General features: G+C 56.8%; 2 protein-coding genes across 3 annotated transcripts; one reads left to right on the plus strand and one right to left on the minus strand.

Moving 5' to 3' along the window:
• Positions 1-829: 829 nt before the first annotated feature.
• On the plus strand, positions 830-13,731 carry NID2 (nidogen 2). 2 transcript variants are annotated; one of them, XM_066998639.1, is made up of 22 exons: positions 830-1,110; positions 2,189-2,497; positions 4,527-4,759; positions 5,064-5,419; positions 5,683-5,832; positions 5,913-6,158; positions 6,318-6,518; positions 6,674-6,898; positions 7,001-7,144; positions 7,582-7,710; positions 7,808-7,951; positions 8,037-8,156; positions 8,248-8,463; positions 8,952-9,188; positions 9,394-9,615; positions 9,754-9,923; positions 10,556-10,685; positions 10,858-11,029; positions 11,600-11,757; positions 12,012-12,135; positions 12,796-12,908; positions 12,986-13,731. In XM_066998639.1, exons 1-22 carry the CDS (start codon positions 913-915, stop codon positions 12,994-12,996), a joined length of 4,008 nt encoding a protein of 1,335 aa, XP_066854740.1. In that variant the 5' UTR covers positions 830-912; the 3' UTR covers positions 12,997-13,731. The 2 variants fall into 2 exon arrangements, with proteins under 2 accessions (XP_066854740.1, XP_066854741.1); XM_066998640.1 differs by lacking the exon at positions 8,952-9,188 and having other exon boundaries at positions 832-1,110.
• Positions 13,732-13,934: 203 nt separating this feature from the next.
• RTRAF (RNA transcription, translation and transport factor) lies at positions 13,935-27,047 on the minus strand. The gene is made up of 8 exons (XM_048066158.2): positions 26,889-27,047; positions 25,258-25,382; positions 23,735-23,834; positions 22,474-22,560; positions 21,399-21,487; positions 18,634-18,702; positions 15,007-15,055; positions 13,935-14,275 (listed from the first exon to the last, which is right to left on the minus strand). Exons 1-8 carry the CDS (start codon positions 26,947-26,949, stop codon positions 14,121-14,123), a joined length of 735 nt encoding a protein of 244 aa, XP_047922115.1. The 5' UTR covers positions 26,950-27,047; the 3' UTR covers positions 13,935-14,120.
• Between the last annotated feature and the right edge of the window lie 47 nt (positions 27,048-27,094).

Here is a 27,094-nt window from a genome sequence, read left to right on the forward strand (position 1 = left end):
TCCCTGCTGTCACAGCCGGGCTCCCAGCCCCGTCCCCCCCCGATGGGGTGGGAGCTGCCTGGCCCCTTGGGGACGGGGGACCCCAGGTCCCTGCCAGCGGAGATTCCCAGCAGGGAGGCCGAGGGACGGGCGCCCGATTTATTTCAGCCTCCAGCCCGGGAGGGGGGCTGACGCTTCCCTCCCCGTTATCCGGCGTTCCTCGGCCCCGGGCCTGGCGTTTTGGGGACGGAGGCAGCATCACAAGGCCTGGGGGGGGGGTGTAGGGTGGGGGGGTGATGGAGCCGAGGAGCCCGTGGGTGCTGCCAGGAGCCCCCAGCGAGCCCGGCCCCCCACGGGCGAGCCTTTTTCACCCCCGCAGGGCAAAAAGCTCCGGGAAAGGAGAAGCGAGGCAAGCTGACACGGTGCCAGCCCAGCTGCCCGGGGGTGTCGGGGGGGGGGGGGCTGTGTGCTCCCAGCTTCCCCGCCCGCCCCCCCCCCGCTCCCCGGGGATGCGGAGTCGGGTTTCTGCCCGGCGGGGGGCAGCGGGGAGCCTCCCCCCCCCTCACACCCCCCCCAAAGGGCCGGCCCCAAACCCCGCTTCCCGGCCCCAAACTGGCCTCGCTCCCGGCTCTCCGGGGGCGGCGGGCAGCCCGCAGCCAGCCCCCCCCCCCCCCCCGCCCGGCCCCGGGATGCCCGGCCCGCCGGGGGCTGGGGATGAGGGAGGAGGGGGGGGGGGGGGGGACACGGGGACAGAGGAGGGGAAGCACGGCCCCGGGGCGGATTTTGGGATAAGGCCGCACTGGGCGGCCCCGGGGCCGGGGGACCCAATCGCAGAGCCGTCGGGGCTCGGATCCGCCCCGTCCCGCCCCGGTTCCCCTCCGGCCGCTCGGGGCCGTCCCGTCGGGGCCGCTCCCGGTGCTCGCCGGCTGCGGGATGCGGGCGGCGGCGGTGCCGGTGCTGGCGGCCGTGCTGCTGGCCGGGGCTGCCGGGGGGCTGCCCCGCGCGGGGCTCCTGCCCCACGGGCCGGCCCGCGGAGACCTCCGGCTGAGGCCCGGCGACGACGAGAGCTCCCCCGCCGTGGCCCTGCCCCGAGCCCTGCGCCTCTACGGCCGCGCCGCCCGCCGCCTCTACGTGAGTGCCCCCCCGGCAGCTCCCCCGCCGCCTTCCCAGCCCGCCCCCCCCTGCCCGCCAGCCGGCCTTCCGTCCTTCCCTCCCTCCTTCCGTCCCTCCATCCCTCCGTCCTTCCATCCTTCCATCCCTCCCTCCTTCCATCCTTCCATCCCTCCATCCCTCTTCCTTCCACCCTGCTGCCTTCCACCCCTCCCTTCCCGCCCTCCTGCCATCCCTCCCTTCCCTCTCCTCTCCTCTCCCATCCCTCCCTTCCCTCTCCTCTCCTCTCCCATCCCTCCCTTCCCACCCTCCTTCCACCTTTCCTTTCCCTCCCTCCTTCCAGCTCTCCCTTCCCTCCCTTCTCGCATCCCTCTCCTCCCTCCCTCCTTACATCCGTGGCTCTGCGATTCTGTGATCTCTTCCCTCCCTCCCTCTCCTTCCACCTCTCCTTTCCCTCCTTCCTCCCATCCCTCCCTTCCCTCCTTCCTCCCATCCCTCCCTTCCCTCCTTCATTCCATCTCTCCCTTCCCTCCTTCCTTCCATCTCTTCCTTCCCTCCAATTCCATCCTTCCCTCCTTCTACCTCTCCCTTCCCTCCCTCCTTCCATCCCTCCCTTTCCTCCCTTCCCTCCTTCCCTCCCCCCCTCCTTCCACCTCTCCCCTCCCTCTTCTCTTCCCCCCCTCCCTCCCTCCCCCTCCCCACCCCCCCCACCCCCCACTTTCTCCCCCCATCCCACCCCACGCCCTCTCCCCCTCTCCCCCTCCTCGCCCCGACCCCACACGTGCCTTGTCGCCCTCCGTCCCCGCGCCTCCTCCTCCGCACCTTCCCCCCGGCTCCCCGGGGCCGCCGAGGAACAAGAAGCCTTTTTCCTCCGCAGCTGTTCCCCCCCCCACGAGCAGCTGGGGCAGCCCCCGAGCCGCAGCTCACGGGGGTGCCCGAGGTCTTTTGTTCCCCCCCCCCCGGCCGCACGGGGCCGCGCGGTCTCGGGGGGCCCCCCCCCGACCCCGTGCCGTGCCCCCGGGGGACGGCGGGCGGGCGGGAAGGGACACGGGGAGGTGCCCCCGCGGCTCCCCGACACCTCGCGCCCTTCTCCCTGCAGGTGGGGACCAACGGGGTCATCTCCACCCAGGATTTCCCCGGGGAGCCCCAGTACGTGGACGACGACTTCCCCACGGACTTCCCCGTCGTCGCTCCCTTCCTGGCCGACCTCGACACCTCCGGCGGCAGGGGGGACATCCACTACCGCCACGACACCTCCCCGGCCGTGCTGAACCAGGCCGCGGGCTACGTCCAGGCCGGGTTCCCCCGCACCGCCGGCTCCTTCGTGCCCGCCGGCGTCTTCGTCGCCACCTGGGAGGACGTGGGCGCCTACCAGGAGCTGGCGCCGGGCGCCGAGCCCTCCGCGCAGGTGAGGCACCAGTCCTCCCCGCTGGGACCCAGACACGGACGGCGGGTCCGGCGCTGGAGGAGGCGCGGAGCTTCCCCTCTCCACTCGTGGCGGCCTCGCGGGCTCTGCTTGCTTTGCCGGCGGGCAGAGGAGGTTTGGAGGCTCTAGGTTGTGCCAAACCCAACGCTGCGCGGAGCCCGGCTCAGCCGTCCGTCCCCAAACCTCTTGCTGGTGCCTCGGGGCGAGCGTTCCCTCCTGCCCGGATACCCCCAGCAAGGATCCGGCCTCCAAATTTCCACCGCGGGCCGATTTTGGGGTCGGGCGGGCGTTCCGCCTTCCCCACCCCGGTGCCGATAAGGCTCCTGCGCTGGCGTTGCCTTCCCGCGCTGGCGGCCGCGAGGTCTCCCCAAAAAACGCTGCATCCGCAGCTGGGACGGGAGCCGGTGACCTGCCACGGAGGCAGGAGGTGACAGTGACACCCTGCCACCGGGAGCCGTCCCTGATTGTCCCCAAGCTGAGGCCCCCGTGGTGGCGGGCTGGGGATTGCTGCGGCCAGGCGGGGGAAGAAAGCGAGGTTTGGAAGGAAGCGAAGCGCATTTTTTTCCTCCTATTTAAAACTTGGGAAAGCGGCTGAAGAAATGCCATCGGAGGCCTCGCGGCGACCTCGCGGCCATCAAAAATGCGGCCTCGCTTTCTCGCCCTAATTGTTTTTTTCCTCTCCGAGTGCTTGGATCGGGTTTTAAGCTGAGACAAGCCTTGCTTGGGAATGAGCCGCTCGATGCAAGGTCTCGTTGAAGCAGCACGGAAATTCAGCTCGTGCGCGCGCTTTGCAGGGCTCCCCCTTGCAAAGCCCACCCCCGAAGCAAAAACTGCTGAAAACCCCAAAAGCCTAAATCCCCAAAGCCTCTTTTATCTCCCTGAACGTGCCGTGTGTTGGAGCGCTCCCCCCCCACGCTCCGAAGCAGGATTTGGCCCATGGGCCGTCGCCTCCCATCCGGGGAAGTCACGGCTCATCGCTCCCAGCCTGGGCTCAGCCGCAGGGGCTGGGGGCTCCCGATCACGCCCCCCGGGGACACGCTCCCCGTCCGTGCCGTGACACTTCCCAGCCCGCGGCCAGCATTTAGCTGCTGGGAGCACAAATCGCCCTCTTGGCTGGAATTCGCCCTTTGCGGCTCCTTCGGGCCGCCCCTGCTCTTTGCCCCGTGTCCCCACTGTCCCCCCCCCCCCCCCCCCCTCCAATGTGTCACCAGCCAAAAAATCGTCCCCCGGTCACCGCCAGGCTGACTGCGTGGGGGAGGAATCCGGCCCGGGGGGGGGGTCACCAACCCCCCCCAGTCCCTGGCAGCCTTTTGGCTGCCTCTCCGCGGGGTCTCTGAATGCCCCGAGTGTGCGCCGCCGACAACAGGGCTCTTTGTGCCTGCTCGGGGTGCGTGCGGTGCCGGGGGCTCTCCGGTGGCTAGTAAAAGGGTTGTGCTCGGAGCTGGGGCGGCCGAGCTGGCGGCTGCGGGGAAAGCGGGAGCACACGTGCGTGTTTTTTCCTGAGGAAACCAAGCTGAAATTGTTCTCCCGGGGAAGCTGGTGGGGGGGTGGGGGGGGGGGCGCGGGTTTTCCTCCGGTGTTAATGGGAAGGTGGAGGGGGGCTGGTGGTGGTGGTGTCGGGCAGGGTGGGGATGGGGACGAGGGGTGCAGCCAGCCCCAGGTGTGGGTTACCCGGGCGGTGAGGGTGCAGGGCACGGCGCGGGGCTGTCACCCCGCTGCGTGGCGGTTCCAGGGGGCCTTCCATCCTCCGCTGGGGCTCCTGCAGAGGATGGAAGGTGCTGAGCATCCTCGCAGCGCATAGCACCCGGGTTTGGTTCACCCAGGCAGCCCCTACTCCTGGGAGGTGTCTGTAGGGTGACGGGGGGGGCTTTTTTGGGGAGGTGCTGCCCCACCTGCATGCGTTTCGGGGCATACCCCTGGCCCCTGCCTTTGGAGGGCGCAGGGTTTCTTGGGATCCTCCGCTGAGGTTCTGCCCTGCTGACGTCCGTTTGTCCCGCTCTCCTCTCGGCAGCTCAACACCTTCCAGGCGGTCATAGCCTACGACGAGGAGGACACCTACGCCATCTTCCTCTACCCCGAGGGCGGCCTCCAGTTCCTGGGGACGCGGCCCAAGGAGTCCTACAACGTCCAGCTGGAGCTGCCGGCCAGGGTGGGCTTCAGCCGCGGGGACAGCGACGACGGGAGGAGAGAAGGGCTCTTCTACAGCGTGGCCAGCACCGAGCAGGCGCTGAGGCACCTCGAGCGGTGCGTGGGGCCACGGGGTGGGCAGGGGGAGCAGGGGTGGCGGGGGGTGCCCCGGCTGCTGGGGCTGTGCAGGCTCAGGGGGTGCCTGCGTGGAAACTGGAAGAGGCAGGGGAGCGAGCAGTGGGGGATGAAGTTCACTGGGGGGGGGCTCAGCACCACGCGTGTGGAAGCTTTTGGGGAGCAGATTTGGCTTTCGGACAGAGCTCTCCTCCCTGCAGCCGGATTTATGGGTCCGTGGTTGGGGTCCTGGGTGTCTTTGGTGTGCCCGCGCGCGTTTGCAACGTGTGTGCACGTGTTTGCGCAGGGGGAGCAACGCGGGGGTGCCCGGCGTGTGGGTCTTCCACGTGGGCAGCTCAGGACCCCTGGAGCACGTGGAGCCGGGGGGTGGTGAGGGGGCCAGCCCCGGCACACCGCAGAGCCCCGCAGCGCCCACGGAGCCGCCGGCACGACCCGGCTGGGCGCCCACGTCACCGCGTCCCCGCCACCGCGGCCAGCCAAGCATCGTCCCCGCGGGGCTGCCCGCGGCCCCGGGGCAGGAGCGGAGCCGCCGGCTGCAGCCCGACGGGGACACCCCGCAGAGCTACCCCGCAAACCCCGCGTCCTACAGCTCCGGGCACCACGGCGTGGGCGTGGAGGAGGATGTGCATTTTAACGCCGACGGTGAGTGGCCGCGGCCCCGCCGTGGCGAAAATCGAGCCGGGGACGTCTCGTGGCGGGCCGGTTCCTAAAAAAAGGGGTCTCTTTGCTGCGGGTTTGCCTTTTCCTGAGCGCCAACGGGTTGGCTTTGCTCCTCCGGCGCGCTCCTGGAGCCCAAACCGGGTGCCCAGGGGCTGCTCGTGGCCGGAGCTGCGTGCGCCAGGCAGGGAGCCTTGGGGGTGGCTCCGTCCCCACGTCCCCAAACTCCCCCCCCCGCTTGTCCCCAGTGTTCACCTACAGCGCGGGCAGCAAGGAGACGTGCGCCCGGCACCACGGGCGCTGCTCCCCGCACGCCTTCTGCACCGACTACGCCACCGGCCTCTGCTGCCACTGCCAGGCCTCCTACTACGGCAACGGGCGGCAGTGCCTGCCCGAAGGTACGGGGCGCAGCGGGGAGGGTGTGTGGTGCCCCGGGGGGGGGCGGACGGTGCCAGGGCTGCGCTTTCTCCCTGCCCAGGGGCCGTGCATCGCCTGAACGGGAAGGTGAGCGGCAGCCTGGAGGTGGGGAGGATGCCCATCCGCTTCCAGGACGTCGACCTGCACGCCTACATCGTGGGCAGCGACGGGCGAGCCTACACGGCCATCAGCGGGGTGCCCGCGCCCGCTGCTCGCGCTCTCCTGCCCCTCCTGCCCCTCGGAGGGCTCTTCGGGTGGCTCTTTGCTCTCGAGGAGCCCGGCTACGAGAACGGCTTCAGCATCACCGGTGAGCGGGGCTGTGGGTTGGAGGTGCTCCCCTCGGGGTTGCTGGAGATGCAGGGTTGGAGACGCCCTCAGGGTTGGGGTCGCCGTCACCTCCCCACTGCGTGTCACGGGCTCTGCTGGGTCTGAAAACCAATCCTGCTCGTTCCCTCCTCCTGCCCAGGTGCTGAATTCACCCAGAACCTGGAGGTGACCTTCTACCCCGGGGAGGAGCAGGTCCACATCACCCAGACGGCCGAAGGCTTGGGGCCAGACAACTACTTGAGCCTGAAGACCCACATTCAGGGCCAGGTGCCTTTCATCCCGGAGAACTTCACCGTCCACGTCGGCCCCTACAAGGAGCTGTACCATTACTCCAGCTCAGGTAGGAGCTGTGGTTTGCTTATCCTGTCTTTTTTTTTTGCCCGTGGATTTGGCATCCCCGATGCTGTCCACATGTGCCGCGCTCAAGTCAACCCCCGATCACCCCATTTCCAACATCCGAGATGGAAATCAGCTTTCTCCGGGTTCCCGTTGCAGCCGTGACATCCTCAGCCCACCGGGACTACGTCCTCACCTCGGGGGCCACCAACCAGACCCTGTCGTACCGCCTGCGCCAGAACATCACCTTCTCGGGCTGCCCGCACGCCCGCGGCCGCCTGCCCCCGCTCCAGCGGCTGAGCGTGGCGCGCGCCTTCGCCCTCTACGACGGCCAGGAGCAGGCCCTGCGCTACGCCCTCGCCGGCCGCATCGGCTCAGCCCACGGTGAGCACGCTCCTCTGGCCGTGCCAGGTTGGGAGCGGGGGTCTGGGTTCCTCCTCCCAGCAGTTTTTCACCCGCTAACGAGCCCCCCCCGCTGCCCCACAGACGATGCTGAGACGCCCCCGGTGAACCCGTGCCACGACGGCACGCACACGTGCGAGGCGACGGCGCGCTGCCAGCCCGGCACGGGGCTGGGGTACACGTGCGAGTGCGCGGATGGCTACCGGGGAGACGGACGGGGCTGCCAAGGTGAGGGGGGGGGGGGGGGGCTCGGTGCACCCCGTTCCCTGTGGGGCACCCGCGGTGGGTAGAGAGCCATTTGGGGTGCTGGGATGTGCCGCAGCATCGCGACACCCACTGTATGAGGAGCTCCTGGAGCTGCACGGGGGATGTTGGTGAATTATGGGGGGGGGGAACTGAGGTCCCAGGGGGTCTCTGGTGCTGGAGGAGGCTGGGGAAGCGCCCCGGGAGCAGGGTGGGGATGGAGGAGGCGGCAGCTGTGGGATGGGAGGTTTGGGGTGAGATGGGCGGTTTGGGGTGAGATGGGTGGTTTGGGGTGAGATGGGCAGTTTGGGGTAAGATGGGTGGTTTGGGGCAGGATGGTCGGAGCACGCAGCCCCCCAAAATGGGGGCTGTGGCGGGTGCCCCACCACGGCTGGGGTTCCCAGCGTCTCCCCTTCCTGCAGACGTGGACGAGTGCGGGGAGGGCCTGAGCCAGTGCGGCCCCTTCTCCGTCTGCCTGAACGCGCCGGGCAGCTACCGCTGCGAGTGCCGCAGCGGGTACCGGCTGGCGGAGGACGGGCACGCCTGCGTGCGTAAGTGCCAGCCCTGAAATTCGGGGCGCCGCATCCCCCAACCCCTCTGCCCCCTTGGGTTCACCCCCACCACCCCATAACCCACATATCCCCGCAGCACTGGCGCTGTCGGCCAATCCCTGCGAGGACGGGAGCCACCCCTGTGCACCAGGGGACCGGGCGCGCTGCCTGCCCCGCGCCGGGGGCCTCCCTGCCTGCGAGTGCCTGCCCGGCTACACCGGAGACGGCCGCGACTGCACCGGTACGAGCGGGGTCCCCGGTGCCCGCCGGGTGGTGGGGAGGTGCTGGGTGCCCTGCCCCGGCTGAGCGCTCCGTCCCTTGCACAGACGTGGACGAGTGTGCCGAAAACCCGTGTCACCCCGCCGCCGCCTGCTACAACACACCGGGCTCCTTCTCCTGCCAGTGCCAGCCCGGCTACGAGGGCGACGGCTTCCAGTGCACGCACGGTAAGGTGTGGTGCCCGCCTCCATGCCACCTCTACCCGGGGCTGATTTTTTTCCCCAGCCTCACTGCCCCGTGCCGCGGCTTCCCCAACAGCGCAAGGCAGCACGCAGCGGCTGACGCCGTGCGAGCACGAGCGGCTGTACCCGCGGGTGCCGGGGCACGCGGCGCAGTGCGACGAGCGGGGCGAGTACCGGCCCCTGCAGTGCCACGGCGGCACCGGGCACTGCTGGTGCGTGGACGCCGCGGGGCAGGAGATCGCCGGCACGAGGACGGCGCCGGGCAGCACGCCGCCGCGCTGCGGGAACCCAGGTCAGTGCCGACGGGAGCGGGGAGGGGAGGCAGGGTGGGTCCTGCGGGATTTTGTTGGCGTTTCTATGGGATTGGTGGACGTGTAGGTGCTGGGCGAAGCATCTCCCGGCACTACTGGTGGTGCTGAGGGTGCCGAGCGGGGGCTGAGCTCTCCCTGCCCCTGCCTGTCCTGCGTGGCTGCAGGGTGGGGACGGTGGGGCTGCAGTGAGAGGAGGGGATCCTTTCCCAGGGCATGGGTGCTGGGCACCGCAGGGGGCACCCAGACCTTTAGGGCACCCTGGCTATGGGGTTACGGTGCTGGTGGCCATTGGGGTGCCTCCTGCATCAGCCTGGAGTGAAGGGGGCTGCGGGGGGGGGGGCATCCCTGAGCCCCCTGGCACAAGCAGAGCCCCCGGAGCCTCACCCAGCACCCGCAGCCGGGGGTGCCCGGCTGCTCCAAGCTGGCACCCCCCTGATCCCGGGGCTGGGGGGGGCTTCGCCGCCGGCAGGGTCCTCCCAGCAGCTGACGCCATGCGAACACGAGCGGCTGTACCCGCGGGCAGTGCCGCCGGGCCCCTCGCCCGTGGGCGACGGGCACGTGCCGCAGTGCGACGAGCGGGGCGGGTACCGGCCCCTGCAGTGCCACGGCAGCACCGGGCACTGCTGGTGCGTGGACGCCGCGGGGCAGGAGATCGCCGGCACGAGGACGGCGCCGGGCAGCACGCCGCCGCGCTGCGGGAACGCAGGTCAGTGCCGACGGGAGCGGGGAGCACGTCCCCTCCCCAAATCACCCCAGCCCCGGGGTGCCCCTCCAGCATCCTCAGTTAGGGTGGAGGCGCACCCAGCAAGGACCGGGGGCTCTGGTAAATCCCTGAGCACCCCGTCCCTGCCCGTGGGACCCGCGGCGTGGGTGGGGGGGGGGTGTGTGACCGTCGCCCTTCCCCGTGCCAGAGCCCACGGAGCGGCCCCCGAGCATGTGCGAGCGCTGGCGGCAGAGCCTGCTGGAGCACTACGGCGGCAGCCCCCGCGGCGACCAGTACGTGCCGCAGTGCGACGCGGGGGGCCACTTCACCCCGCTGCAGTGCCACGGGGACAGCGGGTACTGCTGGTGCGTGGACGAGAGCGGCAGGGAGATCCAGGGCACGCGCTCGGAGCCCGGCAGCCCCCCGCCATGTAAGAGCTCTGGGACCCGGCACCCTGCGTGTAACCCGCCCCCGTCCAGCACCGCTGGGGCGTGGAGGCGAGGGGAGGACGCTCTGCGAGCCATCCCCGTCCCTTTCCCCCCCCCCCCCCCGCCCCATGCTGTGCCAGGTCTCCCCAGCGTCGCGCCGCCGAGCGTCCGGCCCTCGCCGCGGCCCGACATGTCCCCGCCGGGCACGGGGACCTTCCTGCTCTACGCCCAGGGGCAGCAGATCGGCTACCTGCCGCTCAACGGCACGCGGCTGCAGAAGGAGGAGGCGAAGACCCTGCTCTCCCTGCATGTAAAGTATCGCGGGTGCTGGGGGTGCGGGAGGCCAGCGAGGAGGAGGAGGAGGAGGAGGAGGAGGAGGAGGAGGCAGAACGCTTCTTCCCTTCCCTCCAGTTGGCCCCCAGTAGACAGGCAAGCCCCAAACCGGGTCGGTGGCAAAGCGAGGGTGCACCGGCACCCTCAGGGCTCTCCTGTCTGGAGTCGGCTGCGACCCTACTGCAAAATTTGCCTTTTTCCTTCCTCTGACTCTTTTTTGGAGCGTCTCCAGCCAGGCCAGACCGAGGGAGAGTCTCCAACAGCTGAGCCACGACTCTCGCTGTGCCCTGGGGAAACGCAGCGCCGGTTGCCAAGTATTCCCTTCCCCATCCCAGGGCCTCGGGCTGGCCTCGCTGCTGCAGGAAGCTCTCCTGGAGCCGAAGGGTTTCGGACCCATCTGGCCGTGGGTGTGCGCCCGCGGCAGCTGGCCTGAGAGCCCCGGCTGCAGGAGGAGCCTGCGGGGTTTTCCCCGGGAAAAGGGCTCTGAGCATCTCTCCCCGTTGCTGCGCCTCGTGGAGGGTCCCGGGCAGCTCCCGGTGCTGGCTGCTGGGCAAGGCCGTCACCGAGCCTCGTGGCAGGATCTCACCGTGTCCCCTCCCACCCCACCAGGGCTCCATCGTGGTGGGGATCGACTACGACTGCCGGGAGAGGACGGTCTACTGGACCGACGTGGCCGGCCGCACCATAAGCCGGGCCAGCCTGGAGCCCGGCGCCGAGCCGGAGACCGTCATCAGCTCAGGTGCGTCCCCTCCACCCGTGTCACCCGCCCAGAGCCACCTCTGGTGGCTCCGCGCCGCTTTGTGCCCGTCGCGGCTCCGGGGCTGTCCCGCTTTGGGGTCCCGCGTCCCCCGGTGCCGGTGGGGGGCTCCCGGTGCCGAGCTGGGCCAGGAGCCACACGTCGCCTCCCGCAGGGCTCCTCAGCCCCGAGGGGCTGGCCGTGGACCACCTGCGCAGAGCCATGTTCTGGACCGACAGCGGCCTCGATAAGATCGAGCGAGCCCGGCTGGACGGCTCCGAGCGGCGCGTGCTCTTCGACACGGAGCTCGTCAATCCCCGGGCCATCGCGGTGGACCCCGTCCGAGGGTGAGACCCCATTTCTTAAGGGGTTGTTGTGAGGCTGCTCACCTCCTGAAGGGTGCTTGAGGTGGGACCGGGGCTGACCGGGGCGATTCACTGAGCCAGAGGCGCTCAGCGGTGCCAAGACCCCTCCTGGTCCTGGGAGCTGCTCTCCTCCACCGCACCCCCCTAGGAAGATGGGCTCTGTCCTCCCTCGCCCTCCTTTTCTTTAATAACTCTGGGTTTGGCTAAACCTGCTGCTTCAGCATCAGGATTATTTTTAAAGGCTTTGAACCACGCTGCTTGAAAACACAAGCTGTGCCCCTAGGGTGCTGTTGCAATACCAAATGCGCTGCTCCCGAGGCTCTCCCTCATCTAGAAGCTACGGCTCGGGTCGTAAACACGTTTGACATCATTCTGGTTTTACTTCTAGAGGTTTTTTTTTTTTCAAATCGAATAAAGAGCTCTTCCAGGCAGCACGAGGGGAAAACCAAGCCTCTTTCCTGATAAGACCCGGCTGCGAAGAGACAGCCAACGCTCCCCCTCAGCCCTTTCGGGTGCGTGCCCTGTTTGCTCACTGTGTAATTATTTCCCAAGCAACCTTTACTGGACCGACTGGAATCGGGAAGCACCGAAAATCGAAACGGCCACGGTCAATGGGGCCAACAGGAGGGTGCTGGTGAACAAGGACATCGGGTTGCCCAACGGCCTGACGTTCGACCCCTTCTCCAAGCTGCTCTGTTGGGCAGACGCAGGTAACTCTCTGGGGACGGGTCACACACCAAGCACCGACGGAGAAAACCGCTTGTGTGTGGCTTTGGGGGTACCTGCGGTCCTCTTTATCCCCTTCTGCTGGCCTTGTCCTGAAGATTTTCGGTGTGACGGGGTTGGGGGACCCGCAGCACGAGTTGCTTCCGCGGCCTTAGGCTGAGAAGCTGCTGCAAAAAAATTGCTGAACGCAGTTTTTGTTTGCTTTTTGTGGCCGGGTAACCACCTCGCCTGTGAAAAGGCACGAAGAACCTGGAGTGCACGTTCCCCGACGGGGCAGGCAGGCGCATCATACAGAACAACCTCAACTACCCCTTCAGCATCATCAGTTACGCCGACCACTTCTACCACACCGACTGGAGACGGTAAGGGAGGGAACCTGCTCCGCACTGCAGCCAGAGCTGAGCGAGCAGCTTACAGGGGGGAAAGAAAAATGCAAAACGCCGTCCCCAGCCCGCTCCCACGTCCTGGAACCTCACCAGAGCGCTGCCCTGGGTCTTTTGCAGTGCCACGGTCAGCAGCAGGCGCTTGTAAATCTTTCTTAAGAGCACAGAACAAACAGCTGTTTAGAAACAACCCCAGTTCCCTGGGAGGGACAGAAAATGCGGTGTTTTTTTTTTTTTCTAACTAGGACTTGGCACAGGGTTCTGGATGTAGATTAGGTCAAGGAAAAGATACTGTCCCCGCTCATTCCCTCTCCCCCACCACCCAAGGCACCAGGGTCATCGGGAACTCGCCTCTTCCCGCTCCAGCTGGAAGCTCTCAAAGCTCCAGTCAAATCTTAGCAGATTACAACAAGCACTCTTGCCACACTTGGACGAGGCTCTCGGGGAGATAATTTGCCTCCGCGATTCCATGTCACCAAAAAGCAGTGCAGGGAATGAGCTGCGTGTAGATCTTACGGGGCAAATTCGCCTTGCTCTGCAGGTGTTCGGACCGATCGTTTCAGCTGCCTCTGTCTTAAAATGCACGTAGATGGGGTTAAAAACAAAGAACACACAAGTAAAGCACTTCTCTATCAACAGGGATGGCGTGATAGCTGTCAATAAGGAAACTGGCTCCTTTACCGACGAGTATCTGCCAGAGCACCGATCGCATCTCTACGGAATAACCGCAGTTTATCCCTACTGCCCTGGAGGTAAAACCCAATCCTTTTCTTTTGCCTGGCAGCTGTTACACGGCAGACGTGCTAAAGGGATGAATTTCTCTCTGCAGCAAGGAAATGATAACCGCAACTTCAAGAAACAACAATCTTTGCACCCCAAAAAACTTCAGACCCAGAAAACTGTCACTGCATACAACTGAAAGGGAAAACCCCTTAACCAAGGCCAACGAAGCAACCTACCTTCCTGCAAAAGATCATCGTGTATTTTTGAATTTATACCTCAAGTCTTTACTACTGTATTTTTTTTAAAGTGAAAAAACATTGATTTATTACAAAAAAATGGTCCTGTGAATCCTAGGCCGTTACTCTAACTCTTGCTTATGCAAGCAAATTTAAAAGGATAGCTTTCTTATTCAAATGTTTTATTTTATTGGGAGGATAGATTAATTTCATTAGTTTGACAATCTGACCAACAGGTCCTTTTAACCAAAAATAAGCACATCGGGGAAGCTTTGGATGCAGTATCTTGCTGGGTCTCAGTCATCTACAGCCCTGAAGACTGTATACGTTCAGAGAAGCGTGCAGAACAGTTTTGTGATACAGCAAAGGCATGGGAGTTTGGTTTTTTTCCAGAAGACAATTCTGTATTTTCAACACTGCCTCAATGCATGTCTTTTAGTATTTATATTAGAAGAATATGCTAGAAGTGATCTGTTCATGCTTGTTGGTTCTCCTGAGTGCCTTCATAGACCTACCCACGGAGACCAATACATGTTCAGAAATACATTTTAAGTTGTAATGCTTCACTTTTTCTAGGTTACTTCAATAATTGAATAAAATGGTTGTTTTACGTTTCCCTTTGGATTTAAGTATGTCAGTTGTAAGGTGGATTGTGGAGAAGCAGCGAGCAAGCCAGGAGCAAGCTGTTTCACATGGCAGGACCTCAGCAAAAGAGGAATCTCCAGAGCCTTTATGAAACACTCCCTTCTCCACACAAAGCCAAACACAAAGAAAAAAAAAGCCATATTTGCCAACTCAGAGCTAATGAGAACAACTTGCTTCTACTTCCCAAACTTCATTTATTTAAAGAAAAACGGTAACTCACTAGAACAGTCAGAACTCAATTTCCTGTTTTCTTTCATATCAGTAAAATAATATCCATTTCAAACTGCATGCCAGACTTGTAGAGTTGCACATAGTTCCTAGCTGTACTAAGTACACAAGGGACTAAAAGCTTTAATCCCTTTATCTCCCAACTTTCCCCAGTCTGTGGTCTGTCTTGGGATCAGCAATAATTGCCTGAACTGCTACGATCGCTTCGTTAATTTTTGTTTGCAGCTCTCGGAGCTCCTCTATATGCAGCAGTCGCAGAATTTGGGCAGCTTCGTTGATAACGGCATCTGGGTGAGTTGCAAAAAGAGAAGCATCAAGCATTTACATCTGACTCGAAGGTCTTGAGAACAGCTTAATCTAAGTTAACACTGTGCGGCTCATTCATGCCTGTAGTTTCCAGACTTGAAACAGGAACTCCTTTCTCAGGAATTCTCCCTGCTGCTAGAGAGGGGCAGGGTGCTCTGCAAAATCTCACTCGGCTTTGTGCAGCCCGTGCAGTAATCCCCAGCCAAGCTGGGTCAGTACGAAGCACTCCAAGTAGTAACCCAGTTGTACGCGGGGCAAAAGTGAAGCCAGACTAGTGAAGCCCGTGCCACCGGACTCTTGCTTGCAAAAAACTCTCAGGTCAGGCCAATTTGCACTGCCTCCTGTTAGATTTAGGTAAATCAGGTAGCTAGAACACAGGGGAGAAGCACAGAGGTCCTCTGCTGGTAGGAGTAAGGTTGTACAAGGCAACAGTAACAGGCATTCCTTCTGGGTGCAAATGTGGCTGTCACTGAAGCATTACTCCCAGACAATATATTCCACAGCTAAGATTTGTGCTTTTTTGTTCCAACACAAAATGCTCAGGAGTGCTCATAAATAAGCTGGGAGGGAGCAATTCTTTCCACTACAGGCTTCCAGAAGAATCACGCTTTTTTTTTTTTTTACTGTACACATTATCTACATATTTGACAGTGATCTACTTTGACAACGACAAGCACAGCTATTTAGAAGTAACATGAAGCGAGCTGCTTACCTCCTGTGTCAAAACCAAGAATGTGCTTTTCTAAAGCAACAGGCAAACCCTTTAAAAAGAAAGAACATGTTCAAATGCAATTAGAAATGTCATTTTGCATGCCTGGAAAATAAAATCAAGTATTACACCAGATAACTCTGGAGGAGAGGACACACAACAACTTCAAAAAATCATCACGCTCAATTACATGACTGCTCGTGCGTCCTGAAACATCAGACACAGAATATTAATAATGAAAAACCTTCATCCTTAACAATATTCCCCTACTTGTCGAGAGAGTCCCACTGAATACATGCTGCCCATGGTCAATCCTTAAAAGGCTAACCAGCTGTACTGCAGGAGAACACCCAATACAGCAACATCCCTAACCAGACACAAACAAAAAGCACGCACAAACTAGGCTTTCTTGGTAACTATTGCATTTAAACAGCTGCCAGATTTCAAAGCATTGTCTGATTTGGAAGCAAGCTGTAATCAAGTGAGTTTCTCAGGCACTGAACTGGCAGCCTCCATCAACGTCCTCCGAAGCATTTTCTCAAGCGCTGAGCGTAGGAATAAATCTAAACGCTTGATTTTCTAAACACTTGCTCTATAAAACAGCGCAAGTAGAAGTTTTATAGTTTTATTAGCGGTTATTTATAAGCATTGCTCTATTTCTTTTACCCTCTTCAGCTGTGGAGAAGTTGTCATGGTGAGTGAGTGTTCAGCGTATTTCAGCATACACAGAAATTGATTTAAACAATGAAAATCTTAGAGGTTGCTTTTACCGACTATGTAACTTCTCAGCATTCGCCTTGCACAACAAAAACATCCACGTTCAATGCCATTAGTTTCTACAGTGATGGGGCTACAAACCTCCTACGCAGTGAGGTTTTCTTTTAAAGGGTTATATAATCTTAATATAAAGGGGTATATATATATATATATATAAATATACATCTATATAAATATATATACATAAATATGTATAAAGGGGTATATAATCTTAAAAACACATCTGCATGAGTGCACGCTATCGCTAAAATTTAAACAGCCTGTTGCTAAGAATACTGCTAGTGCCGCTTCAGACAGAAGCCAGCAGTATCAGACCATAGTATGCTTTAATAGCTTTATATTTAAGACTGCGAAGACCTCGTTGCCACCTTAACACGTTTCAGGAACACCGGAGTACTGATTCAGCCACTTCTTTGCTGACAAACTCCCCAGGGCTGTCGCAGGCACCTCCGATGCTGAGCGACCGATGCTGAGTGACCGCAGTGGCACCAGAAAGCAGCCGGTCTCTTCAGACACCCCTTGCTTCCCCTGTCCTGCTCCCCCACCCTGATGTCAGCTCCCTTTTCACGCTGCTGTCTGCTCCCTCTGCTGGAAGCTGCCCTTGGCAGAGCAGTGGCCGTGGCCCTTCCCAGCCCCGCAGCAGTCTTGTAGCGGGCACTGGGCTGTCCCGGCACCCGCTGCTCCCACGACCAGAAAAGGAATGTGTTCGTTTGCACAGTGCACAGGCAGAGAAACGAAGAGCACCTTTCCAGCTGTTACCACGCAGAGCAGGTCATTTCACAGCCTCACTTTACCCGGAAGTTTTAAATAAAACTGCTGCACAAAATGCTTGCAACGGGCCTGACCACGGCAGGCATCTCCTCTGTAACTGGAGCTGTCGACAATAAAACTAGATACCCTGGGAGCAGAAGGAGAAGAGTGTCCAGATCTCAAAGTAGGGGGGAAAATGTACCCCCTTTATTGTGCCTTTAAACCTGTAGCAGGCACAGCCTCCAGGAGCTCCCTTACAGTGACCCTGAAGGACTGCTTCAACGGCATTTGTTGCACCTGATCCTACCTGGGATACACTCATCAGCTAAGGGAAGAAGCCTAAGACAGGCTCAGAGCCTGTTGGTACCAATCTGAATCCTGTCCAGACACTGAACTGCAAGCCATTCAAAATATTATTTTTTAAAACCTGTCTTCCTTATCTTTAAAACCGTAGCTTGACAGCCCGAGATAAATCTCATTTTATTTTGTAAACTGCAAGCACAGCAGTGGAAGTGTCCTCAGCATACATATCCCTCAGCGAGGACGCTTCTACGTCTATTCTATCTTATCCCCACCGTATCTTGACATTGCCAAGAATATACAAAATGTCATGAGATGCATTAAGTCCTCAGCCATGCAGAAGTCAAACAATTATAAGTCTTGACCCTGGAAAGAGTTTAATACACAGTGTCACTGGCTGGTATTCTGACCATTACCAAGCCAGCCAAAGCCAGGAGCAGAGGTTTATTTTCCCGAGCTCCTATCCCGTGACCCAGCTGTCCTCACTGGTTTAGATATTTTCTCCATCTACCCAGTGTATTACAATACTGATGATCACTACTGGCACAGAAAAAGCTGTTTCCCTGCCTCCAACCCTCTGCCTTTTCACCACCTCACTTGGAAATTAATACTCATCACAAGAACATGCTTCCAGTGACGTTATCACACTCGGTGACACCGGGACATTTCAACCAGACCACGCTCCGAGGACCTACCGAATATTGCTTTTTGTTATGAAAAAATTCCCTGATCCTCAAAGACCTTCTGCCAAACGTGGAAAATCCCGTTTTGGTCCCTGCATGTCGGCTTTGCAGCTATGTAAACAACAACAAAGGCTTGCCTTTTGTTAGCAGCAGTTAAAGAAACTAAAACGAATACGGCGATCCCAGCTGCTTTTGTCTTTTCCTGCTCTTTTATATCTTTGGATATAGGAGTCCAAAGCTCTGATTTACTGTTCCCAAGGCTCCTGGCAATTACTGACTGCACTGTGTTTCTGAGCACCTGCAGTTGCCACTTAGTAAACACCAGAAGCAGCGTTATGATAACAAATAAAGCACGGGCTGCTCTGAACAGCTGCCAGAAAAGATGAAGGGACTTGCCCTCTTTGACCAGACCCAGTTGCTTTAGCAAGGACATTTCTAAACACAATCTGCAGGGCAAGGGAGGCTCCCTGCCTTGGCTGCACCCGATACCCGACGCCAACAGCTGCTATGCCAAATGCTGGAGAACTGGGATGTTTAAGAAATGACAATCTGGAAAAACAGTCAATTCACAGAGAATCACTGGCGCGTTATTCATCCGACCCACAAACAACGTCTTACAGACAGCTCGTTGTTAAGAAATAATTCTGCGGAATCTGAGGCTTAATTGTAGACGTTTCCCTCGCCGTTTCTCACTTAGGGGGAAGGGAGAGAGGAGCTGGGTGACCGACATCCCATTCTTCAAACGCGTGAGACTTGAGCAGCAAAACACTCCATACAAGGAACGCTTCACCTGCTCACGCAGCCAACCCTGCTGATTCCAAGGAAAGCGAGGGCATGTATTTCTTTGGACACTGTGGTCCTGCTGTGATGAACTGTAACCCTTTAGTGCACACTAGGATGGGAAAACAGCTGTTCGCATGTGGTATTGTACACGTACATTTTGTACACAACTGAGGCGAGAGCTCTGTACGCTCCCCTTTGGGTCTTCCAGGTTCAGAATTGGCAAAGCAAAGCAAGTTTTCAGCACCCAATTAAGTGAAGTGTTTAAACAGCACCCACTTAAACAGAGATGGCAGGCATCGAACAATTAACACCGGACTTGTGCGCTGTATATACAAACCTCCTTGGACTGATTGGCCTTCGCTATGGCATCCTGCGTCAAGCGCTCTTGAACCAAAATGCGAATCGCCTAGGAAAAAACATTTAAAGGCCAGAGTCATTCATTTACGTCTTGATGCATTTCGCAGAAAATCCATGGGAAAAGGAGCCAACATTTTAATGCAGCATAACCACAGCTTTGTGAGAGGCTTTTGGAAAACTCCTTCGGACCTTACACCCCTGCAAACAGCACTACTCCTCGTCAGGAGCAGCTTACGCAGGCAGAGTGGGGAAGGTTAACCAAAAGAGGTGAGGACGCCACACTGTTCATTTCAGCCACCACCGGGCCAGAAACTGCAAAGTACTAGGAACAGCCAAGAAAGTTTGCCATTCCTAAATTGAGTTAGTCACGATCCCGAAGCAGCAGCATTTTTATTTTTGAGCTTACGCTGCCTGGATTACACTGTTCCACCTCTAATGCCGCAACAATACAGCTTCTTCAGGAAGGCATTCCCCCTACAGGGATCTTTTAGTAGGTACTGAGCCACCTTTCACATACAGAGAAACCTGGAACGAGGCTACCCAGCCAGGCTTTAAAAAGACAAAAACAAGAAAATATTTATTTCTAGACACAGAAACAAAAAGAGTCTTATCAATCCTGCTGCTCATCTGTTTTTACTGGCTCCAGAACACAGCGCAAAATCACACTGAGCTATTAGTTGTGATACCTACAGCTGCAAATGCCTCCAGAAACAAACAAAGAAATACCAGGCAGGCATTCTTCCACTGAAAAACACTTGGTCTGTCAAACACACTCTGCAGACCTTCCCTGATGAATAGCCGAACGTGACAGAAGCAGTCATGCTGCTTCATGTTTCCCCCCCACGATTTCTCCTGGTTTTGTTCATGATTAGAGCGGAGACGTGATCCTAAAAAGCTGGCAGCGAGCATTTCTAGAAATCTAACTGAGGGAATTGGCCTGGATATAAGAAGTGATTTGATAAGAAGCTTAGCTTTAAATTCCAGCAGTGAAAGCAGACCTCACACGGGAGAATCCTGAGTGGCTTTTACATTAGAAAAAGCGTGTAACTGTGTTACATAGATGGTTTGTGACCAACTTCCCAAATTGCAAACAGTAAAAGGGGGGGATCCAAATACCTCTCTGCTTCTGGCCAAGGTTTGGCCAGATGCCTGCGTCAGGCTCGCACCCTTCCGCCTTCCCTACGGAGCCATTCCAGAGCGTCTAAGGCTGAACATGCATCATAATCTCTATGTATGGGCATTGCAACGGGCAACGTGGTGTAGAATTAAAGAGTTTCACTGACACATTTCGTTATCATCAAGCCCTGAAGGCCAGCGTTGCTGTTGTTTGTGCGACAGAAATTGTTATCGCAAGAATCTGTTCTTAAGGCAATTAAAAGGAGGAAAATTCAGGCTTGTGGTTTTGTCCAACTACCTCCAAACAAAAAAAAAAAGTGAGACTAGAAATGCCAAAAGAATGACAAAAATGTAAATACTTTCATGCAGAACACACACTCTGGGTTGTTAGTACCAAACAGGTGGACCCAGATAACGGTTGCTAGCCTCGAGACACATCTGTAAGAGCAGCTAAAGGAATTCTGCCGGACAAGGGCTGAGATCACGCTACAGATCCCCAACAGCACCATTCACTGGGTCTCCTCTACCTCGTATCCTTTTTTACTTTATGGTTTTATGTTTTTTTTTTTTTGTTTTTTTCTTCATGGGTTTGGAGAACTGAGACCTCCACCTCTCTTTAAGGATTTGTAAAGGATTCAAGGACTTTTGGGGGAAGTGAAGGAGGACACCATACAGGAGAAAAGGAGAAGGTAGCTGACAGGATAACTCTAGGTCATCATTTCCTCAGGAACCCAGGCTAATACGACGATGTGTTACCTGTTACAGACTTACACCACACAAACTTCAGCACCCATTCACTGCATTAGTTTCTCCAAGACAAATCTGGCATATTGTAACGGATGGGCATTATTCTCTTGTTGTTCAGCGAAATAAGCTTACTTTGGTGCCAAACAAAGCTAAGTGTATCTCCATATCACGGCATGATCACGTAGGAACTCTGGATTGCCACCACCTCACTAAATACAGGGCTTGGAGAACACAGCCTCAACCTGAAATTTACAGGTAACAGAATTCCAACACTAAGTCACTAGTTTTCCCAAAGTCACAAGAAGAGCTTTACAAAATTAATTTGCTTATTTACTGCATTTAAGGGCTATAATCAGCTGTTAAGAATAAACTAAACAGACTTTGGTAGTGACAAGGAACAAAGGATTCATAGGACCCAAAAGTCATGAGGAGGCACCATCTAACTGTGGCTTCTCCCTGTGTTGTTTTAAAGCATCCTTTGCATCCCTTAACCTCTGTTTTCAAGTTTCTCTTTTCATTTCTAGAATTAGAACGCAATGCTAGCCTTCAAGTGTGTCCATCAATATTTCTGAGGTTTACAGAAACCTCACAAAGCAACTTCTGCTAACCTAGAGCACTTCAAATCCTGAACAGCAGTTCTCAGCTAGCATTGCAATTCCAGGAACTCAGCTACAATCAAACTGTTTACCAAGATAATTAGCCCTGCATTAATTTCTGTGATTTATACTGCGTGTTCTTATCTACTTGAAAAGGCACAAACTTTCTCTTTGTTCCTAAAGAAGTCATAGTTATCAGTAAATGTGTACCACAAGGTACCACATGCACAGGAGCCACTGGGTAACAAAAAGAGAAGAAAGGAGACCTGAAAACCGTGAAGCTCACCTTAAGCATTACCAAGTAATCATCATGTCGCTGGATCTGAAGCAGATTAGCCAAAGCCATCACTCCAGCCTTGAAATCAGGATTATTCACTGTGAAAAATAACAATGAAAACAAACGATAGTTTAACTGGCTGCAGAAGATCATTAGCTTCCTGATTCCATGGTATCAGATTGCCCTCAAGCGTGCAGGCCACACAGACACAGCGGCAAGCAACCACTTGGCCACCACAGCAGTAACAGAAGGGAAGCGTTCCGTTTGGTGCAAGGCTGAAGCCTGCACACGGTTATAAAAGGTACAAAGCAATGAAAGTGGGCCACTAGGCTTTGTAACCGGGTTGCAGAACCCCATCCAAGCACAAGCAGCATTGCTGCCAATGCAAAGCACGTTACCCATGTCCTACTACAAAGGAAACCAGTGTTAAGGCTTTGAAATTAGAGCCTATCGTGAAGACGCTCTCTTTTAGAAAGCTTTCTACCTGCGCCTGCTGGCTGGGAGTAGGGCCAGTCGCTAGCTGTCTTTCTGTACAAGGAGTAACGAGGGAAGATTTGGGGGATTTCAGGCTATTTTTAGTGGCTGCTTTCCCACCAGTCCTACTTGTTGCAAACATGCCTAGCCATCAAGAAAGATAGTGGTCATGAGAAAAAGGTAAAAAAAAAAACCCAGCTGCCTCCTCGCTGCCTGCTCAGAGCCCTCCCAACTTCTTTGCATCTGCTCAAGTCTCTGGGTACCTCTCTGCTGGGAGATTCTGTGCCCCTGCCCTTCCCCAAGAGGGAAAGGTCTGCACCAGTGCACACCCAGAGACCTGGTATTCGCAGGGAGCAGCTTCTCTGTCCTTTAGTAGGAATGCAGATACAAACAGCTGGAGGTAACTTTCAGAACACTGTTCACAGAGAAACAGTTTGGGACAGCATTAAGAAGTATATGAACCCTGCATTCCTAAAGCTTTAAACGTGGCTTTAAAAAGTTGGATGTATCATAGTACAGCAACAACTTAAAATCCAAAGAACTTGATGCAGGCTACAGAAGACATTTGTGTACGACGCAGCCATCATATCCAACGCTGTTGCACACTTACCATCCAAGTTAATCAGCGGTTCTGCGTTCTTTGCTGTATTGTCAGTATTTTTAGCAGCATCAGGGGTAGAGTCCTTATACTTGTCAGCTGTGAAATTGAGAAGCAAACACGATCACTGTTGGGGCTAATTAAAAGGTAACTAGTTAGAAGTTTAGAGCCAAACTTGCTGCGTTTTTGGGGTGCGGCGCACACCCAGGAGCCTGCTGGCTGATACGCTGCCATTTTGGAGCCCCTTGCTAAACCCCCCACGAAGGCTGCCGTCCTAGCGAGCTGTCCTAACAGCTCCCACCCACCCAGAGCTTACCACGTACTATCCAGAGCAGCATCGGAGCCCGCTCCACACTTAAGTCATGACACTCTTCTCGCAGCCTCCCAGAAGGCAGCTGGACGAGCTGCAACTTCCATCAGTTCACCTAAGACGGGCCCTTTGCCTTTAGCAGCGGCACACGCAGGGATCAAGAACTGCGGGCTCAGGGTGGTTCTAATCAGCGAACAAACCGCTTCCAACGCAGGCTTTGCTTTACAGACCGCAGCATTCAGAGACGCCCCACAGATGTGCTTTTCAAGCACTCGGAGGCGGAACCTCTGCTGTTTCCTCCATCTCCACGTAAACCTGAGTCCCAGGCAGCTCACTTTCTCCACCAGGACAGACTAAGAACCAGCTTTGTGGACTGAAAGGGTTTACACCCCGTCCTTGTCTTGGGCAGAGCTCAGCCCTGCAGCAATTAAAGGTAATGGAAAACAGCACTCTGCCTATTATAACGTTTGCAGTAGTTACATTTGTAATGCACAGCATTCCCCCTGTAACCAAACTGCTGCTGAGGCTCCATTCAACTCTTTCATACCCTTGTCCCACTTCCCAAGGGTTCAGGATCTGCTCCCTGTGGAATGAGGGTTTAAGAATAACTTATCTGAATGCGTGCACTATTAAAGAAAAAGCCCGCAATAGACTTCGGAGTAAGTTCTCATAAAGGCAACACCACGGGGAGAAGGGGATAAATATATACCACGGGTTTGCCTACACCCAGAAACAGAGCAGGAAATGTGAGTACGGTGCTGCGCTGTCCCACAGGAGCTGAGCTGAATGGAAACAGTTCACATCTGAATATGCTGCCAAACCAAGCACGTGAAATTGCATTTTTTTAAAAAAAGAAAGCAATGTATACTTTTGACATTGTCTTAATTTTGCAAACACTCCATAACATTGAATAGCCAACCAGGCTTCCCCACCAACGTGAAATGCTGGAGGAGTTCATCATACCGTTATCGCCGTACTCGAGCCTCACTGCTAAGCCAAGGAGCCAGTCCACCGTTTCTTGTCGTTCCTGTACTTTGAAGGGACAGTTTACATCTTTCATATACTGTGGGGCAGAAAGAGGAGAAAAGGAACAGGTGTTATGGACTGGAAGGAAACACTCGTACAGATTAGCGAGGAGCACAGAACTGCTTTGTGAACAGTCCCTACAGTTAGAATTATTAACAAGAAGCATCATTACAGAACATCCTGCTGCAGCATCTGATCCGCCTGAGGCACGTGAGAGCGCCTCACTCCACAGCTTGCTCCAGTCTGCCATTTAATAACGGAACCTGCTTTTTTTTTGTGGGTAACTGATGCCATTTACCATCAGACTGACAACCGGGGAACCCAAAGACACTCCTTTGCTCTCCGTTCTCTTTACACAGGGAGCGGAGGCGAGGGGGAGAAGGACAGAGAACCTAGTACAGCAAAACTTCCCACCTAAAGCAGGAAGGAGGAATGACGCCACCCAAAGCTCTCAGAAGACCGGCATCGAGGTACAACAACGCCCTTAAACCATCTGCATGAAAATCAGAGGATTCTGAGGGGGCAGCACACGTGATTTTTCCCTTGAGCAAAAATTGCGTGCAATAGGGGAGAACAAAGCGAGGCTGGGATGCACACGAGCTGGTGAGCTCTGCTGGCAGGCACGCAGAGAAGGGCAGTCTGGCCTCACCAGGAAAGATTTTGTGGAGCGGTGCGGCACAGGGCTGCAGCTAAGTACCACCGACACCACAACGGTACCAGCAGCCAGTAATCGTGGTATCACACACGCCTAAAGCTCAGGGCACTACCCTGGCATCAGCTTTGGCACTGCGCTTTGGGCTTCCACCAGCAAAGCACAAGCACTGCAGCTCCAAGCCTCCTGGGCAGCGAACGAGGGTAACGGTTCCAGGAAAAACGAGTGAGATGGACGGGCAGCGAGCATCAGGAGCAGCGTTTTCAGCTCCTCCTGGGGCCGCTGTGAGAGAAAGGAAGCGGGAACGAACACAGAACCAGCCTACGGTGACTCAGAGTGCTCACGAGCACGCAGATCGCTCGCGGAGCCATGGCTGCTTGCCACGCTTCGCACCAGCAGCGGAAAATCATCTAAAAGGAGGCACGGAGTTGAGCTGCAGCAGCTTTACTTCAGCCTCTCGCAAAGCCCGTACCAGCCTAACCCGATTTCATTTTGGTACAGAACAACCGTAATGCAGAAAAAGCTGTTTGTTTGCGGCCAATTTCAACAGCTAAATCAATCCGGGCAAGAAAGACTAGGACAGGAGCTACTGCAAAAACACGGCAGTGCAAAAATTACGCACAAGAAGCTCTACCATCTTAACTCCTACAGCTTGGCTTCAGTTATACATTTAAATTCCCAGAAATTGAGAAGTTCAGACACAGGGCAAGTATTCAGTCGTTCACATTAAGGCACTGCAGAAGCCGTGAATTGTCACTGACATACGACATGTTTATAGCTTAAGTTTGTGCTTGGAACACCAAAATACCTTTTCAAATGATTTGGGCCAGTCCTCGCTGTGTATGTTCCTTAAATTCCCTCGGTCTTCAATCTTGTAGTGCCTGATTTTCTGGTCTTCAAGCCAGACGATGAAATTCCTGAATTCTGTTTCATCTGCGGGGAGGAATAAACAGAGCAAAAGTCAACCAACACCTTAAGGGCAAAAACAAGCCCCTAAATTCTGATCCGATTCATACAAACCCCGGTGCCCCTGGGCACTTTCATTTATTACCACGAAGAAAGATATACCTAACACTAAAATCACGTATTCCAGGATAACCTCTGACCAAAACTCAACAGTAGGAGCTTTTTCCACTTTTCAAGTTGCTTTGAATGGGCTACGGTGGACGGACTACACTAAAACGCATCAGCCAAAATACTGTTTTTATTAGGAAGACAATTAGAACTGTTACTAAGCAAAGAAGGAAAAGTGAAACAACACTGAGAAACTCAGCTCCTAACTCTGCTGCCCGGACAAACACGTCCCCTGCCGCAACAAACCCCAGCCTGCACCAAAGAACAATGGGCACACATCCCGTGACCACGCAGGGGCATTTTCTTCCTTCCTTCTCTGTTGCCTCAACTTTTCTGGGTTGTTGACCCAACATTTCAGCCCTCGGAGCTGGAGCTCCACAACACAGAGGCTGCGCTCCGAAGATGGTACCAGACAAAGCAATTTCTTTGCACCTGTGCTTCGCAGCTCTCGAGCACCACCAGCACCTCAGGAACCAGCTGATATTTGGGCGCTGGATGAGTTTTAATATCCTGAGTTAATGAGGTTAATAACCGCAGCTCAGACTGGGGTAAGCACACTGGTTTTCCCAGCAGGGACGAGGACTGTATCAGGGACTATTTCTACCTGTCAAGGGTGTCTTCTGCGTGACTGAGGTGTCCTGCTGCCGCTGGAGGTGGTGTAAGAAACACAAGGTCACAACATACGTGAACTAAAGCTTTCAACAACTTTTACAGCTTCTACACGTACGTGAATTACAGCTTTCAGTAACTTTTACAACTTCTACACGTCCTACTCCCACTGAAGGTGGCATACAAAACACCTGGTCGCAACATCCGTGAATTACAGCTTTCAGTAACAACTTTTACAGTTTCTGCACTGCCAAAACAAACCCCTGAGGAAAAAAAAAAACGCCAACTACAAAGAGCTAAGGGTGCGCGACAACAGAAGACGACAGCAGATGCGCCTGGAAAGAGAGACGAGCCCTGAAGCCAAGCCGTTAAGCAGCCGACCCCCAGCTCCCAGCAGCGCACCCTGGCTCTCTGTAACATTTGTTTCAGCGCCCTTTTAAGCGAAAAAAACCGCATATACGGCAAAAGCAGCGCGCCGCGTCAGGAACGAGCCGCCCGCCGGGCCTCAAGCGGGCTGCCGGGGCTGCGGGGCACCCTCCGGGCCCCGAGCTCCGCACCGCCGCCGGGCCGGGCCCGTGAGGGAGCCGGGGGGGGCCCGTGAGGAGACCGTGAGGGAGCCGGGGGGGGGCCCTGAGAGCTGCCTGGGCCCCTGGGCCGGGCCGGGCCGCCGCGAGGCCTGCGGGCACGGAGCCCCGTCAGGCCGGGAGCCCCGTGAGGGGGAAGCGGAGCCCCCCGAGGGCTCCCGTGGCCCCTCACCCCTGCAGCTGAAGCCGCCCGGGTTGTGGTAGTCGAGCGCCGAGAGCTTGCGGCGGAACATGGCGCCGCCCTGCCCCTGCCGCCCGGCCGCACCGGAAGGACCGCCCTCCCCGCCCCGCTCGCTCTCTCGCACGGACGGCTGCCATTGGTCCGTGCGGGGTGAAGGGCGGGAGGCGCTGCCAATCGGGGAGCGGGGAGGGAGGGGA

Source organism: Anser cygnoides, chromosome 5, assembly GCF_040182565.1.
Source record: "Anser cygnoides isolate HZ-2024a breed goose chromosome 5, Taihu_goose_T2T_genome, whole genome shotgun sequence".
NCBI classification, from domain to species: domain Eukaryota; kingdom Metazoa; phylum Chordata; class Aves; order Anseriformes; family Anatidae; genus Anser; species Anser cygnoides.

What these genes read in the sequence shown, in the direction of transcription:
- NID2 (XM_066998639.1), top strand. Translation starts at nt 913, where the DNA reads ATGCGGGCGGCGGCGGTGCCGGTGCTGGCGGCCGTGCTGCTGGCCGGG. An exon ending in GCGGCAGTGCCTGCCCGAAG is followed by an intron (nt 5,833 to 5,912) that starts GTACGGGGCGCA and finishes CTCCCTGCCCAG; the next exon opens with GGGCCGTGCATCGCCTGAAC. An exon ending in GCGGTGGACCCCGTCCGAGG is followed by an intron (nt 11,030 to 11,599) that starts GTGAGACCCCAT and finishes TTATTTCCCAAG; the next exon opens with CAACCTTTACTGGACCGACT.
- RTRAF (XM_048066158.2), bottom strand. Translation starts at nt 26,949, where the DNA reads ATGTTCCGCCGCAAGCTCTCGGCGCTCGACTACCACAACCCGGGCGGC. An exon ending in AGGCCAATCAGTCCAAGGAG is followed by an intron (nt 15,056 to 18,633) that starts GTTTGTATATAC and finishes TTCTTTTTAAAG; the next exon opens with GGTTTGCCTGTTGCTTTAGA. An exon ending in TCTTGGTTTTGACACAGGAG is followed by an intron (nt 14,276 to 15,006) that starts GTAAGCAGCTCG and finishes CAACTCACCCAG; the next exon opens with ATGCCGTTATCAACGAAGCT.